A 14,986-nucleotide genomic window follows, 5' to 3' on the forward strand; every position below is an offset into this window, starting at 1 on the left:
AAAAGCCAGACCATGGGGATAAAGATCGTACTTTTTGGAGAAATGTCCTATGGTCTGATGAAACAAAAATAGAACTGTTTGGCCATAATGACCATCGTTACGTTTGGAGGAAAAGGGGGATGCTTGCAAGCCGAAGAACACCATCCCAACTGTGAAGCACGGGGGTGGCAGCATCATGTTGTGGGGGTGCTTTGCTGCAGGAGGGACTGGTGCACTTCACAAAATACATGGCATCATGAGAAGGAAGATTATGTGGATATATTGAAGCAACATCTCAAGACATCAGTCAGGAAGTTATAGCTTGGTTGCAAATGGTTCTCCAAATGGACAATTACCCCAAGCATACTTCCAAAGTTGTGGCAAAATGGCTTAAGAACAACAAAGTCAAGGTACTGGAGTGGCCATCACAAAGCCCTGACCTCAATCCTATAGAAAATTTGTGGGCAGAACTGAAAAAGCGTGTGCGAGCAAGGAGGCCTACAAACCTGACTCAGTTACACCAGCTCTGTCAGGAGGAATGGGCCAAAATTCGCCCAACTTATTGTGGAAGGCTACCTAAAACGTTTGACCCATGTTAAACAATTTAAAGGCAATGCTACCAAATACTAATTGAGTGTATGTAAACTTCTGACCCACTGGGAATGTGATGAAATAAATAAAATGATTCTCTCTACTATTATTCTGACATTTCACATTCTTAAAATAAAATGGTGATCTTAACTGACATAAAACAGGGAATTTTTACTAGGATTAAATGTCAGGAACTGTGAAACTGAGTTTACATTTACATTTACATTTAAGTCATTTAGCAGACGCTCTTATCCAGAGCGACTTACAAATTGGTGCATTCACCTTATGATATCCAGTGGAACAACCACTTTACAATAGTGCATCTAAGTTTAAATGTATTTGGCTAAGGTGTATGTAAACTTCTGACTTCAACTGTATAATATATACAGTATAGTTTCTGAGAGTAAATTGACACAATTTAATTCCCATTTTGTTTAACCTTAATCTATCCAGTTAAGTCATTTAAGTGCACCTCCTAATTTACCATGATGGCCTGAGAGCTGTTTTTGTGACCATAATGCAGACCCAGTTGAAAATGGCCTCACCTCCACTTTCTCGACCACCTGTTTGCCGAATGAGCAGACTTTGGTGGAGACGGTGATGGTCATGTTCTCAGAGCTGCTGTACTGGCTACTGACTCCATAGAAGGAGCCTGGGCCATCCTGCATGCCACTGCTGTTAAGATCCGCCTGCAGAGAGGGGACACACAGAACGAGTCAGATTAACGCTCAGCTAACAGGCCTAAACCCTCAAATAATGTATTTTCTCTTATTCTACTCTACTCTAGAATAATCAAACCACCAAAAGGGACTGTGTGACAGTGTAGGTTTAAATGTGTGAAAGATGTATTTTTCTGTTTTTCAATTATGTTTTCAATCCTCACATTCCCCTGTAAAGCAGGGATCCTCAACTAGATTCAGCTGCAGGCTGATTGTCTTTTTTTCTTTTTTCTTGAACTAATGGTCGGGGGGCCGACACAATTACAAATAATTTGTAGACTGCAAGAAGCCCAAACAGATAATATTTGACTAAAACATCATCATTTCAAACCTTGCTTACATTTGTATACGATCACGCCTGTCTATTATACTGTACGTGGGAATACTTGGGAACAGATTTTCAAAATTCAGAGTGTACAAAACATTAGGAACACCTTCCTAATATCGAGTTGCACCCCCCTTTGCCCTTAGAACAGCCTCAATTCATTGCGGCATGGACTCTACAAGGTGCCGAAAGCGTTCCACAGGGATGCTGGCCCATGTTGACTCCAGTGCTTCCCACAGTTGTGTCAAGTTGGCTGGATGTCCTTTGGGTGGATGACCTTTCTTGATACATACGGGAAACTGTTGAGCATGGCACCTACTACCATACCCTGTTCAAAGGCACTTACATCTTTTGTCTTGCCCATTCACCCTTTGAATGGCACACATACACAATCCATGTCTCACGGCTTAAAAATCCTTCTTTAACCGATCTCTTCCCCTTCATCTACACTGATTTGAATGGGATTTAACAAGTGACATCAATAAGGGATCATAGCTTTCACCTGGATTCAACTTGGGGGACCAAACAAAACTACCCACGGGACAAATTCGGGTCGCCAGTTTGGCAACCCTGCTGTAAAGCATTCAAGGTGAGGATCAAATAATAATAAAATAGATTTGTCAAACCATCAGTAATAAATACAATAGTGAGAAAGATGATGTCATAATTACCCACCCAAAATTTGACTAGGAAAAAGGCATTCTGGGGGCCTTTCTCATAAAGCTCTTTGAGTCCGCCTTTCTTCTCTGGGAACTTGTCGTAGATCTGCCTGATGTCCACTGCCTCCAGCAGAGGGTCGCTGTAGGAGGGGTTGGTCTGACCAATGTGGACAAACAAGTGTTTGCTGTACTGCAGGGTGGAGAGAGAGAGAGAGAAAGATGGTCAGACCAGCTGTGATGACAGAAGTCTAGCTTGGCCATACTGAGTTAGTGCTAGACATAGTCTGGCTCGTCTGACTATGTGTACTGTAAAAACAAAGGCTTTTATCTGCAATTAGGACTGTTTGGTTAATGTGGTTGGTGCTGTTGTTGGTTTGGTGACTCACGTTGTCAGGGTCCCTCTGCACCTCCATAAAGGCAGAGTACTCTAGCATCCGCAGCTTGGAGGAGGCGATGGTCCGGTCCTGCCACACGGGCACTGCCGTAGCAGCCGGGGGGAGGGGGGGAGCCAAGGGTTCATAGGCTTAGAGAGAGAGACAGAGGCAGTCCGGCTGAGGTCTCAGAAGATGTTTAATTTCTGCATTAATGTTAAGCACCAGATATATTGCTGATGTGTATGTTATATTGGGGCGGCAGGTAGTCTAGTGGTTAGAGCGTTGGCCCAGTAACCGAAAGGTTGCTGGATCGAATCCCCAAGCTGACAAGGTAAAAATCTGTCATTCAGCCCCTGAACAAGGCAGTTAACCCACTGTTCCCCGGTATGCTGTCATTGTAAATAAGAATTTGTTCTTAACTGACTTGCCTCGTTAAATATTTTATTTTTTAAATCGAGTTTCATTACTGCCAACTTGGGACTGGTCTCAGTTGTAAAACATATTTTCTGAAATCATGAAGCATGAATGAATGTAGATGAGAATCAAATTGGACTCTATACTCACTTGATATAGGTGGGGGGGCAGGGCCTGGTAGGTTTGGGTATGGGGACTGTGCAAAAGGTTTGATACTGAAAGAGATCGATCGTCACATCATTGTTACTATACATTTAGGAGTCAAACTTTTCAATATTCCTTATCCAACTCTTAGTTGAAAAAAAACACATTTCCAAAAGTTAAATTCCATGTGAAACCTGGTTATGCTAGTGGCATGTGGCTTTGGGCTTCATTGGCATGTCAGACAGACGTGGATTCACAGTGTTATGACTAGTGTCTCAACATAGGCATGTGTCTGTGGCTGTACCAGCTAGGTGTAAGTCCACCTCTGCTTAACTCTGTCATATTGCACTACGCCATACACTTAGTGATGCTATTTACATACTCTGATTGATTGATCGATTAATTTGATAGATGTTTGTTGTCCTTCATGAGGACATTCTCTGCTCATTTGTGACACTCATCATTTCAGAGGGATGCTTGAGAGTGTCACACCAACGTTCCCAATGGGCCAATTCCGTACAAATCCATATGCTTTTTCTGTGTGCAAGTAATGCTTTGAAGTCAATGGAAGAGTTTCTTTAAATTTGGAATGACAAACATGAATATGGAAGTTAGGTGATGTCAGGGACTGATTCTGCTGCCAGTTTGTCTTGAAATCGCCTTTTTGTGTGACGTTTTTACATCACGAATGGCTTTGTGATTTACATTCCAAATGGTCAGAACGGAACGACGTTCCAGACAAATCCAGCATTGGGATTGGTCTTCTCGCTCTCAGACGTGAAGCTGGCTGTGGCCTGGTTGTCGAATGAGAGCAGGATGCATACTGAAGCAGAGTTAGTGCTGCCTTGTGCTATAGCTGGACCAGGAAGGAACTTACGCATAGCTGTTGCGGCCAAGCCCAGGAATCCTTCCCGGGTTGAGCTCTAGAAGCAGCCTGATGTGCACAAATGTGATCCGTTAAACGTGCCAAAGAGAACCCACCACTCCACTCACACCAAGTGTCAATCATTCAATCAATCAAACGCACAGTCCAAACATACAACCTGAACCTGTCACTCAACAGATAGTTAAGTCATACTCACTCCTGAGAGGGGCCAGGTTGTCCTGGGATAGGGCCTGGCCAAAACTGTAAGGTGAAGATGACAGAATCAGTTGCTCAGGTAATGTACTTTACTGTACTGTTTTCAGATAGCCTACATCAATTACTAGTATAACAATAATGTTAAAATACTTGTAAATAGTGTCAATGCAGAGAGAGCAATCATTGAAATCTCAAACCCAGTGTAGAAGGGCTCACCCTGGCTTGCGGGGGGTAGGGAGAATGGGGCAGCGGGGGTAGCTGGCTCTTGATCAGACTCGGTGACACAATCTGAGCAGACGACAGTGCTGCCATGTTCTGGAGGGCCTTGTCTTTAGACGCCTGGTCCTGTGGACGAGAAGGGAGAGGTGAGATGCACCACTAGTGGGCAGTCTAATACCTAGTACATACACTGAGTGTGCAAAACATTAAGGACACCTTTTCTAATATTGAGTTGATTTAAAAAGTGACATCCGATAAAGGATCATAGCTTTCACAGGTATTCACCTGGTCGGACTGTCATGGAAAGAGCAGGTGTTCTTAATGTTTTGTACACTGACGTGACATAACTACTAGGTTACTCAGTGCCCCAGAGAAACACAGTTGGTTTAATAGTCATACAAAAACAACAGTTACAACTAAACTCAGCAAAAAAAGAAACGTCCTCTCACTGTCAACTATTTTCACCAAACTTAACATGTGTAAATATTTGTATGAACATAATACTCAACAACTGAGACATAAACTGAACAAGTTCCACAGACATGTGACTAACAGAAAGGGAATAATGTGTCTCTGAACAAAGGGGAGGGGGTCAAAATCAAAAGTAACAGTCAGTATCTGGTGTGGCCACCAGCTGCATTAAGTATTGCAGTGCATCTCCTCCTCATGGACTGCACCAGATTTGCCAGTTCTTGCTGTGAGATGTTACCCCACTCTTCCACCAAGCCACCTGCAAGTTCCTGGACATTTCTGGGGGTAGCCCTCACCCTCCGATCCAACAGGTCCCAGAGGTGCTCTATGGGATTGAGATCCGGGCTCTTCGCTGGCCATGGCAGAACACTGACATTCCTGTCTTGCAGGAAATCACGCACAGAACGAGCAGTATGGCTGGTGGCATTGTCATGCTGGAGGGTCATGTCAGGATGAGCCTGCAGGAAGGGTACCACATGACGGAGGAGGATGTCTTCCCTGTAACGCACAGTGTTGAGATTGCCTGCAATGACAACAAGCTCAGTCCGACCATCACCCCCTGTGAGACAAAACCGTGACTCGTCAGTGAAGAGTACTTTTTGCCAGTCCTGTCTGGTCCAGCGACGGTGGGTTTGTGCCCATAGGTGACATTGTTGCCGGTGATGTCTGGTGAGGACCTGCCTTACAACAGGCCTACAAGCCCTCAGTCCAGCCTCTCTCAGCCTATTGCAGACAATCTGAGGACTGATGGAGGGATTGTGCGTTCCTGGTGTAACTCGGGCAGTTGTTGTTGCCATCCTGTATCTGTCCCGCAGGTATGATGTTCGGATGTACCGATCCTGTGCAGTTGTTGTTACATGTGGTCTGCCACTGCGAGGACGATCTGCTGTCCGTCCTGTCTCCCTGTACCGCTGTCTTAGGCATCTCACAGTACAGACATTGCAATTTATTGCCCTGGCCACAGTCCTTATGCCTCCTCGCAGCATGCCTAAGGCACGTTCACACAGATGAGCATGGACCCTGGGCATCTTTCTTTTGGTGTTTTTCCAGAGTCAGTAGAAAGGCCTCTTTAGTGTCCTAAGTTTTCAGAACTGTGACCTTAATTGCCTACCGTCTGTAAGCTGTTAGTGTCTTAACGACCGTTCCACAGGTGCATGTTCATTAATTGTTTATGGTTCATTGAACAAGCATGGGGAAACCGTGTTTAAACCCTTTACAATGAAGATCTGTGAAGTTATTTGGATTTTTACAAATTATCTTTGAAAGACGGGGTCCTGAAAAAGGGACGTTTCTTTTTTTGTGCTCAGTTTATTACTACTATCACAACATTTTATACTGTAATCTAAAATATCGGAGCTTTTTATGTACTCTCATTAGGCTCTTAAAGAAACATACAACACATCTGAGTCTTCGAAAAGGAACACTGCAGCAACTACGTTTTGGAGTACTACTTGGCCACAGTAATTGAAAAGAAGCCGTGAAGAGAACCTCTATACACTGGTATGATTAATTGTACCGTTCAACAATGAGCAGATGAAAAAGCTTTCAAGCCACGTAATCAAACAGAACATTCCAGGAGTCACATGATTCTAATTTAGTCGAGACCTCGAATGAAAACATCCTTCAGAAAGAGTCTCATTATGGAAAAAGACAGAATAGAAAATACGACTGCAATAGAAAAAAATCCTCTGTTTCATAACACAGACGTAAATGGCTGCATTGACAAATACACTGCACTGTATTTGGTCAGATTGCAATTGATTTGTCTGGAATGTTCTGCTGATTGTAATTGCCAGAGATATAAAAATAAAAAAAATCAAGCGTAGATGGTTATGGTTAAGTTTGGCATGTTTGTACCTGTACATTCAAGAGCATTTGGCCCTACTTGTATGTTTACCCCAACAATAATGCTTAAAACGTCACTTTCGGTGTGCGTCTCACAACTTACATAGATCCAGTATCTGACACTATAGCAATATCACGGAACTAGTGTCACGGCACAGAGGGGACAGTTAAGTTGCACTACACTCCCCACGATTATTTGGTATGGGAGCTAAATAATAATTAAAGTGATGTCAGAAATAAAGAGAGAGGGGGGGGGGGGGGGGTAAAGTGGATCTGAAAGGCCAACGCCTTTTGGTGTAGTTGCACAGGGATGAGAATTTGACATTTCCTAGGGTGAGAAACAGCATATCCTACATTAGCCTTGTTGGGTAGTATTACTACATGTCTTGAAATAGGAATGAAATGTGTGTGTAAAAGCAGAAGAAAGCTGACCTAAAGGGGTTTCAAATGCAAAATCTTCAGTGTAAACAAAGTCAAATGAAAGTTACAAAACATGTGGAACAGGTAGTGGTGATATGCATTAATTAATTTGTTCATTCATTCGGTAGTGGTGATTTGCAGTGCAGTATAATTAAGCAATAAGGCCCAAGAGGGTGTGTTATATGGCCAATATACCATAGCTAAGGGATGTTCTTAGGTTACGACGCAACGCGGAGTGTCTGGACACAGCCCTTATCTGTGGTATATTGCCAATATACCACAAACCCCCGAGGTGCCTTATTGCTATTATAAACTGGTTACCAATGTGATAAGGAGCAGTAAAAATAAATGTTTTGTCATACCCATGGTCTACGGTCTGATATACCATGGCTGTCAGCCAATCAGCATTCAGGGCTCGAACCACCCAGTTTATAACTGACTATAGACTCCAGCCAGATGGAGGAACACGGGCAACGTTTGTTTTCTCTACAATATTACAATGTACTGTGATGATTCTAGCACTAAATGGTGTAAGTGCATCCCTAGGTTAAGTAGTACAGTATACATTGGTGGTGGATGGGGTCTTATAATATAAAGCTCCCTGAACCTATGTGCTACAAATGCTTTGCCTCAGAATTAGACAAGAAAATCACAGTGAAATGAATTCCAATATTATCTAAGTGATGCTCAATGGAATCAAAGCGTGATGTTTATCTGAATGAGGGGGAGATGCCTTAACGTTCTCTTGGATCACAATAGCCTATGGACATGGAACTGACATGAAATGTTTGCTAATGCTGCTGCAAACCTATCCTTGTGTTTACGTATTTAGCAGACACTGAACAAGCGTTACAAAGAAGGCCTGGCTTGTGAGAGGAAAGTATATCTCAGAAGACGCAGCCCTCGGAGAAGCAGAATCCCCCTGCACAAGCAAGCTGCTCAGTGTTTATAGCACAATCAGGTACGATGCACAGCAATGTGGTTCCAAGCACACACATTCCCGATTTTCCCTAAGCATTTCTTTATTATGGGATAGCAGTGGGGTTGGGTTGCCATGCCAGCAGAGGGCATTAGCAGAGTGGACGATGCACTGGCACCGCCAAGCAGGGGGGAAGCAAATCACAAAAGTCAAATCCACTTACCAAATTCATGGCCTGAATCAAAGGAAAGAGAAACGATTAGTATACACATCTAACTGCATATACCTAAACGGATATGCTGATAAACTATGGGCTTGCTTATAGGCTGTGTCAGTACATACTAAATACAGGCAATAATAAAGTTCAAGATGTACTGTAGGCCACTAGGATGTTGAAATAAAAATGTTCTTAGCCCTGAAGAAAAGTTTGGTGACACTAACTAAAAGACAACAGGTAGAATGCATTATGATGCACTCAAATGCATTATAAGACTTCATAATGACTTGGTATCATCTCCTTCTGAGCCTGTTGAATGTATATATATATATTTTTTTCCCATACAAAGGCAGAACATAGTACGAGTTAATAACAAAACATCATAAGCACTTATAACAAGTAATCATTTATTATATATTTTGGTTCTTAGTTTGCGAGCTGCAGATATTTCACATCAGTAAACTCAATACAAAGACTAGAGCAGAACACGATACCAACTATGGCATTGCTTACATAGTTATAGCTAAATAACCTAGAAGGAGCCATGAATAATACAAGGGAAAGCAACATCAAAGGGGAGCTGAATTTAACTATGGGACAGGAACTACGCAAGTAGGGACAATAATGTAGGTAATATCCCCCTCATGGGAAAAAAAAAATGTCAGAACATTGGGGTGGTTAAAATAATGGGGGCTCGCTATCTTATCAGATTCCCTCTACTAGATACGGTCAACTAGAATACCTCCTAAGTCTTACTAAATAGAGAAGTCTAAAGGTCCAATAAACTTCCAATAAAGGCAAATGGTGAACTACCAATTGCATTTTTGCTAAATTATTCATTTAATACACTTTAACACAATTTCCTCAGACACATTATTGTATTTTTTTATTTATTTAACCTTTATTTAACTAGGCAAGTCAGTTAAGAACAAAATCTTATTTACAATGGCCTACCAGTGAACAGTGGGTTAACTACCTTGTTCAGGAGCTGAACGACAGATTTTAAACCTTGTCAGCTCGGGGATTCGATCCGGCAACCTTTCGGTTACTGGCCCAACACTCTAACCCCAAAACGTTGATTCACTTTGTGTTATGTTTGCAGTTGGTTGAGGGATAGATTAAAGACCTAGAGTTGGATGAGGATTGATATAACAAACACCTGCCTGCTATCCTCCAATGGACGAAAGGCAAGTGGCATATATTCTGCCATATATATATTAGAAACATCAAACTCAAAGGATGATCAGGTTTGAGGAATAGGTTACACTCAATATGGTCTAGAAGTAGAAGTGGAATAGAAGTATACCGCTAACACAGTTGTTCTTAGCATACTGCTCTAGTAGTGTAAACACACATGCCGGTTTCAATATAACATTTAGCTCTAGGTCTTTGCATACAGTTGGAGTAGTTAACTCTCATACAGGAGGACATTCCGATAGATCCAATGGAGATTGGGGTCAGAGAGGAGAGAAGGGTTGAAGGCAGAGGAAGAGCTGAGGAAAGCCTATCGGCAGAAGCATGGCTGGCATAGGTACAGTAGGGACAGACGTGGAGCTGTAGCGACAAGGCCATCATGTGCCAACACCTTTCACCATAGACCGATCATACTGCTCACAGCATTGCTCTAGGCTACACCACAGGCTGAGGTACTGTATACATGACAAGCAGTAGAATGAAGCCGGCTCATGCTATAATATCATTTCTTTACAGCTTTGTACTGTACTAAATGTTGAGATGTATTTCAATGGTCAAAAGATGACCATGTTGTTAGCCTGTAGCTCTCTGTGCCGTGCATGCATGGTAGCTACTAGCTTTAGCATGGTAGCTACTAGCTTTAGCATGGTAGCTACTAGCTTTAGCTAAGTTCACTATTCTCTCCCAAACACGTTAGCCTATATGATGAGTCATGCAGTGACCTCAAGCCCATACACCCCAATGCAGACTGAGAGTCTCGTACTGTACTGTTTGCCACTACTGGTATTTTCTATTCATGGAGCACCAATCCATGTATGGCTGTAATAGGAACTAAAGTGCACAACATGTAGCTAATTGGTTAGCGCAAAGCAAAGCCTTGACCAGCCCCGTCCTGCCCAGCCCGCAGAGAAGCGCATACCTTCAGCTTTGACTGGATCTCGCGAGATTTTCTCCGGGCGAGAACTTGCAAATGGCTAGAAACCTGCAGAGGAGAAGAGCCAAGAGGGAAAGAGAAAAGGAGACAGAGAGAAGAGAAGAGAAGAGAGGCCATAACCAAAGAGGAAAGAGATGCCCAGTCACAGTTGGCTGGAGGCCCGTTCGGTAGCACCTACCTTGATACCCGCTTGGTATTCTCGAACTTTCTTCCGTGCTAACACCTGTATGTGACTAGATACCTAAAGGGGTGCGAGACAGTTTTAAACATCATAGAGCATGCATACACAGATGCATGCCTGCTCGCGCACGCACAAACAATATTATACAGATACTCAAACATTAAATTAATGCAATTCACACGCTACTTAAAAAAAATATATACACATTACTTATATATATATAGATTTGATTTGTGTTGGATGGTGTTAACTGTCTTTAATACAAAAGACAGTCAAATCTAATTTCTACAAACTAAAAGTACTCAATTGGCCGAGTTCTTACTGCAAAACATATTTGTTTAGTTCCCAGTTTCTAAATGTTAAAGCTGTAGTATATCTAACATGTCTTGTAGTTTCTCCAGCCTTAAGACTTCTAACAATAAATTGAGGTAAAATGAAGTCATTATAAATGTTTGAGTCTGAATGGTTAATTGTTTTATCAGCCCATTGCTCTAAAATAAAAATCTAATATTGATACCTGTTTTCTTGTGCGGGTTTTGCCTGTCCTCAGCTTGATGTACCTGGCTATCAACTCATTGCGACCTGAAATAGGGAGTAGAAGAATTTCATGAAAAATACAGCATGCAAAAGAGACAAATCGGATTCACACATTTAGGCATTCATTTATGAAACATTGGCTTTTCTAGAGCTGGTACACAAATAATCAAGGAGTGGGCACTGATCTATGATCAGCTAAGCATTTTCCACCCTAGGTTGTTCAGATTTGGAAAGAAAAGACTGATCCTAGATCTGTGTCTATGTGCAACTTTTCTCATGGCTCCGGATAAAAGTTGCCCATGATTCTACACAACAAACACATGGTGGAGCTAAAGGTATGCTGCTAAATATCTACAGGGGCTGAACAAAATACTAGGTGAAGCACACCATTCATCTCCCAAAAGGTGGTTCTTAGGAACACACAGATTACACAACCTTTCAGTCAGTGGGTGAACATTCCTATATACCACTGACACTGGGACATGGCTAGCATTTTTTTTTTTTTTTTAAGAGGCATATAATACAACTGCAATTGACTGTTTCAACAGCTTTTTTTCATTTCATTAGCGTGTTTGACTTTTAGATCATGCGGTCACATAATTACAGACGCAGTACTTGAAAAACATGTTTGTTCTCTCTTTTTTTTTTTATTGTAACATCTACACTCGACATTCTGCACAAACAGGTCGGCAGAGAAGTGCCTTCTATTCTTGGCTTTAAAGGCTTTAGTCCTGACAGATGATAGTGGCTTCAAAAGGGTTACTTTTACTTGAATGCGACTTCTCTGGGTGTTTTTTTTTAAATGAGAGAGCAACAGAACAATGGAATCTGTCAATGCTCTAAGCAATTAGTATTTACCAGCCTTGTCTGGTCATGTTTGTTGGATTTGCCCGGTACAGTTTGTATCTTTGGCCTAGGTAGGGAAGTCTGCATTTCAAAACATCTAATTTTGACATTTGCTGATTGGTAAGATAAATTATTGGAATTTTCACCAAGAGGGTCGATGTGAATGTGCATCAGTGTGTGTATGTGAAAGAAGTAGAGAGGTAAATAGAGGAAAAAAGAGAGAAAGAGAGACAACAGCTGCACCATCATGAATAATGACTCTCTCAGAGTAACTGAGAGCCAGCCATGAGTTCATTACACTTCTCTCTAAAACACACACACACAGTCCAGGTTATGAACAAAGGACAGCTAAAGCCTCACATTATCGCAAACCAAGGATAAAAAAAAGCCCTGTGACAGGCCAGGCCAACTGACTTCAGACAGCACCGCAGACATAATGACAGGAGAAAAGCTAACATTGTGCCTTTTTCACACACTCCTTGGCCCTTGGCCTCCTTTAGGCTCTGCTCTGCTCTGCTTGGTGTAATTACTCTCTCTCTCTGTCTCTGCCTCTGCCTCTGTCTCTCTCTCTCTCCAATGCGCTTAGCTGAGCAGGCCTCTCTCGCTCTCTCTCCAATGAGCTGAGCAGGCCTCTCTCCAACCTCTCACTCTCTTTCCATTGAGCTGAGCTTAGCTGAGCAGGCCTCTCTCTATCTTCCTCTCTCTCGCCATTGAGCTGCCTGGCCTGCCGATACTGAACTGCAGCAGTCAGCCAGTCAGATAGCCAGCCGGCCAGCCCGCTGCCTCTCCCCCAGGCTCAGGAGGGACACGCCTGCCCCAGCGCCTCCGCATTCTTAGCATATTCCTCCCAGCTTGTCACATCTGTGCTAGCCAGTCTGATTGGCCAGGGCCCTGCGAGCGCAGCCAGTGCCTGTAAGGACTGCGGACACACACATGCACACAGCGCTAAGCTAATGGGCTTCACGTCCAAGGGTTGGTTGGCAGGGCTGTGGGAGAGGGTGGGGTGAGGGGACGGTATTGGAGCGGGAGGTATGGGGTGGTGGGGGGGCGGCGGCAGCTGAGGGTATAATTCTGGAAGGAGACACAAAGCCATAACTGTTTTTGCCAAAAACTGCCACCTGGCATCAAGGCTGCCCACACGCCACACACCCCTCACTTCCCAAAACAACCCATGTGTGTGACCCCTTACCCAACGGACAGTAACACCTGCCACTGACCGTCGCAGTCAGGAGGTGGGAGAGAACAATTAGAACCCCTCTACACCCCTGGCCCCCGACTCCTACCCTCTTCAGCCCAACTGCTACTATCAATCTTCTGGACTGAGGGAGCAGTGGAACTAACTAAACTGCTGACCAAACCGGGTGCGTGCGTGCGTCCGCGTGCGCCATCGTGTGCATGTTGATTTTGTCTATCCCCACCAGGTGCGTTCATGACACGCAGGTTAAAGTACCAAAAACCAACCGAACCAACTATATTATTTGGGGACAGATCGAAACACACACGACTGTTGCTAGGTAATTTGTCCTGGGAGATAAACATTGGGTTGTTGTTTTATCTGAAACGAATATGTTCCCTTTTTTTTGCTGGATCTTTGTAGAATCTGTACCAATATAGTCATACAAAATCATGTGTTCTCTACTCTGACAATTAATCCACAGTTTTTAGTTAATTTGATTACTCTCCTTGTTCATCTTTGTTCTTCTTCTGTGGATTTTATATAGCGGTAGGCAACCAACTTTAAGGTGTGGACCTTGTTCATCTTTCAATCACCCACATGGCTATATTCTCATAAAAAGCAATGAGTTGATGGGAGAGGCAGGACTTGCAGCACGTCAAGCGTCTAAAGTAGAGCGTCTAGAGTAGGCTACACAGACACGCGCGAGCAGTTTGGGTGAAATGATTGAATAACATGCATGTATACATTTTATTTTTCAAAGCTTGCGCACCCAACGCGACCGGTGTGGTCAGTATGTAATTGCTTCTAAAAATCTGTGCCATCCGTACTGAATACAGATTGTCCGCACGAAAATAACGGGACTTGAGCTTAATTTACAGAGGCTGTTCTAAGAAATGTTGTGTTCTGTGTGTCTTCATTAAATGTTGTAACTAACTTGGGTTGAAAACCATGGAATAAGCTTGTCTTTTGCCTGGCCTGACATGACTATTGCAAAGTAGAAGATTGGGTTTGAGAGGCAGGCTGGCTAAGCCTGTTCAGACTAGACAGAGGGGTCAGCTAGGCGGAAGGGAAGGGGCCTCCTAGGCCCCAAGTCAGGTGGTGGACAGGTTGGCACACACACACACACCACACACAGAGGATGGACTTTTTGTACATCTTCCTCTCTCTCCTTCCTATCTCTATCGCATCTCCCCCCACTCTTCCTCACCCTGTTTACCATCACCTCTCTCTATCTCTCTGTCGCTCTCTCAGATTGCTCAACACCCACTCGTGCAGTTTGCAGAGCCCCGCAGGCTGACTTTGCTGTGCTTAACCTCTTCCCTGCCAGGACACGCCTATCCTTTTCTTTCACAGCCTGTCCACTGGAATTTTCCACTTCCACACTGAGATGGGGAGCGGCGGTAACTCACTGCTACACTGTCCCTCCCTCCCTCCTGCTGTCTCTTATCAAGCTCTCTCTCTCTCGCTCCATAACTCTCTCCCACCTTTCACATTGAGGTAATACTCAATTGCTAACTATACTGTTCGGCCATCACAGAGAACATGCCTGACATTTCAGCTAGAGGCTAACAGGGAAACACTCTCAGCCATCACACGCTTCTCTCCTCTCCCATCTATCAAACTGATGCACAGTATAGAATACTCCTCCACCCACTGCAGCTTATATTACTCTGTCCTTCTACTAACTCTGTGCATGCAATGAACCCATCGCTCATTCCTGGCAACTCACAAAGGTCACTA

At 43.4% G+C, this 14,986-nt stretch overlaps 1 protein-coding gene across 7 annotated transcripts in view; it reads right to left on the minus strand.

Moving 5' to 3' along the window:
- The window catches only part of LOC111969732 (transcriptional enhancer factor TEF-5), a 40,317-nt gene that overhangs the window by 3,435 nt on the left and 21,896 nt on the right, over positions 1-14,986 (minus strand). The window contains exons 4-13 of one of the 7 annotated variants that reach the window (XM_023995962.2): positions 11,204-11,268; positions 10,491-10,553; positions 8,384-8,395; positions 4,503-4,631; positions 4,288-4,331; positions 4,083-4,139; positions 3,212-3,276; positions 2,660-2,796; positions 2,290-2,463; positions 1,116-1,259 (exon numbers count right to left, since the gene is read on the minus strand). In XM_023995962.2, the coding sequence (XP_023851730.1) occupies positions 1,116-1,259; positions 2,290-2,463; positions 2,660-2,796; positions 3,212-3,276; positions 4,083-4,139; positions 4,288-4,331; positions 4,503-4,631; positions 8,384-8,395; positions 10,491-10,553; positions 11,204-11,268 (890 nt within the window). Of the gene's footprint in view, positions 1-1,115; positions 1,260-2,289; positions 2,464-2,659; positions 2,797-3,211; positions 3,277-4,082; positions 4,140-4,287; positions 4,332-4,502; positions 4,632-8,383; positions 8,396-10,490; positions 10,554-10,683; positions 10,747-11,203; positions 11,269-14,986 lie in introns of all 7 variants that reach the window. The other 6 variants (XM_023995961.2, XM_023995966.2, XM_070445522.1 and 3 more) reach the window with 6 other exon arrangements.

Source organism: Salvelinus sp. IW2-2015, linkage group LG11 (assembly GCF_002910315.2).
Source record: "Salvelinus sp. IW2-2015 linkage group LG11, ASM291031v2, whole genome shotgun sequence".
Classification (NCBI taxonomy): domain Eukaryota; kingdom Metazoa; phylum Chordata; class Actinopteri; order Salmoniformes; family Salmonidae; genus Salvelinus; species Salvelinus sp. IW2-2015.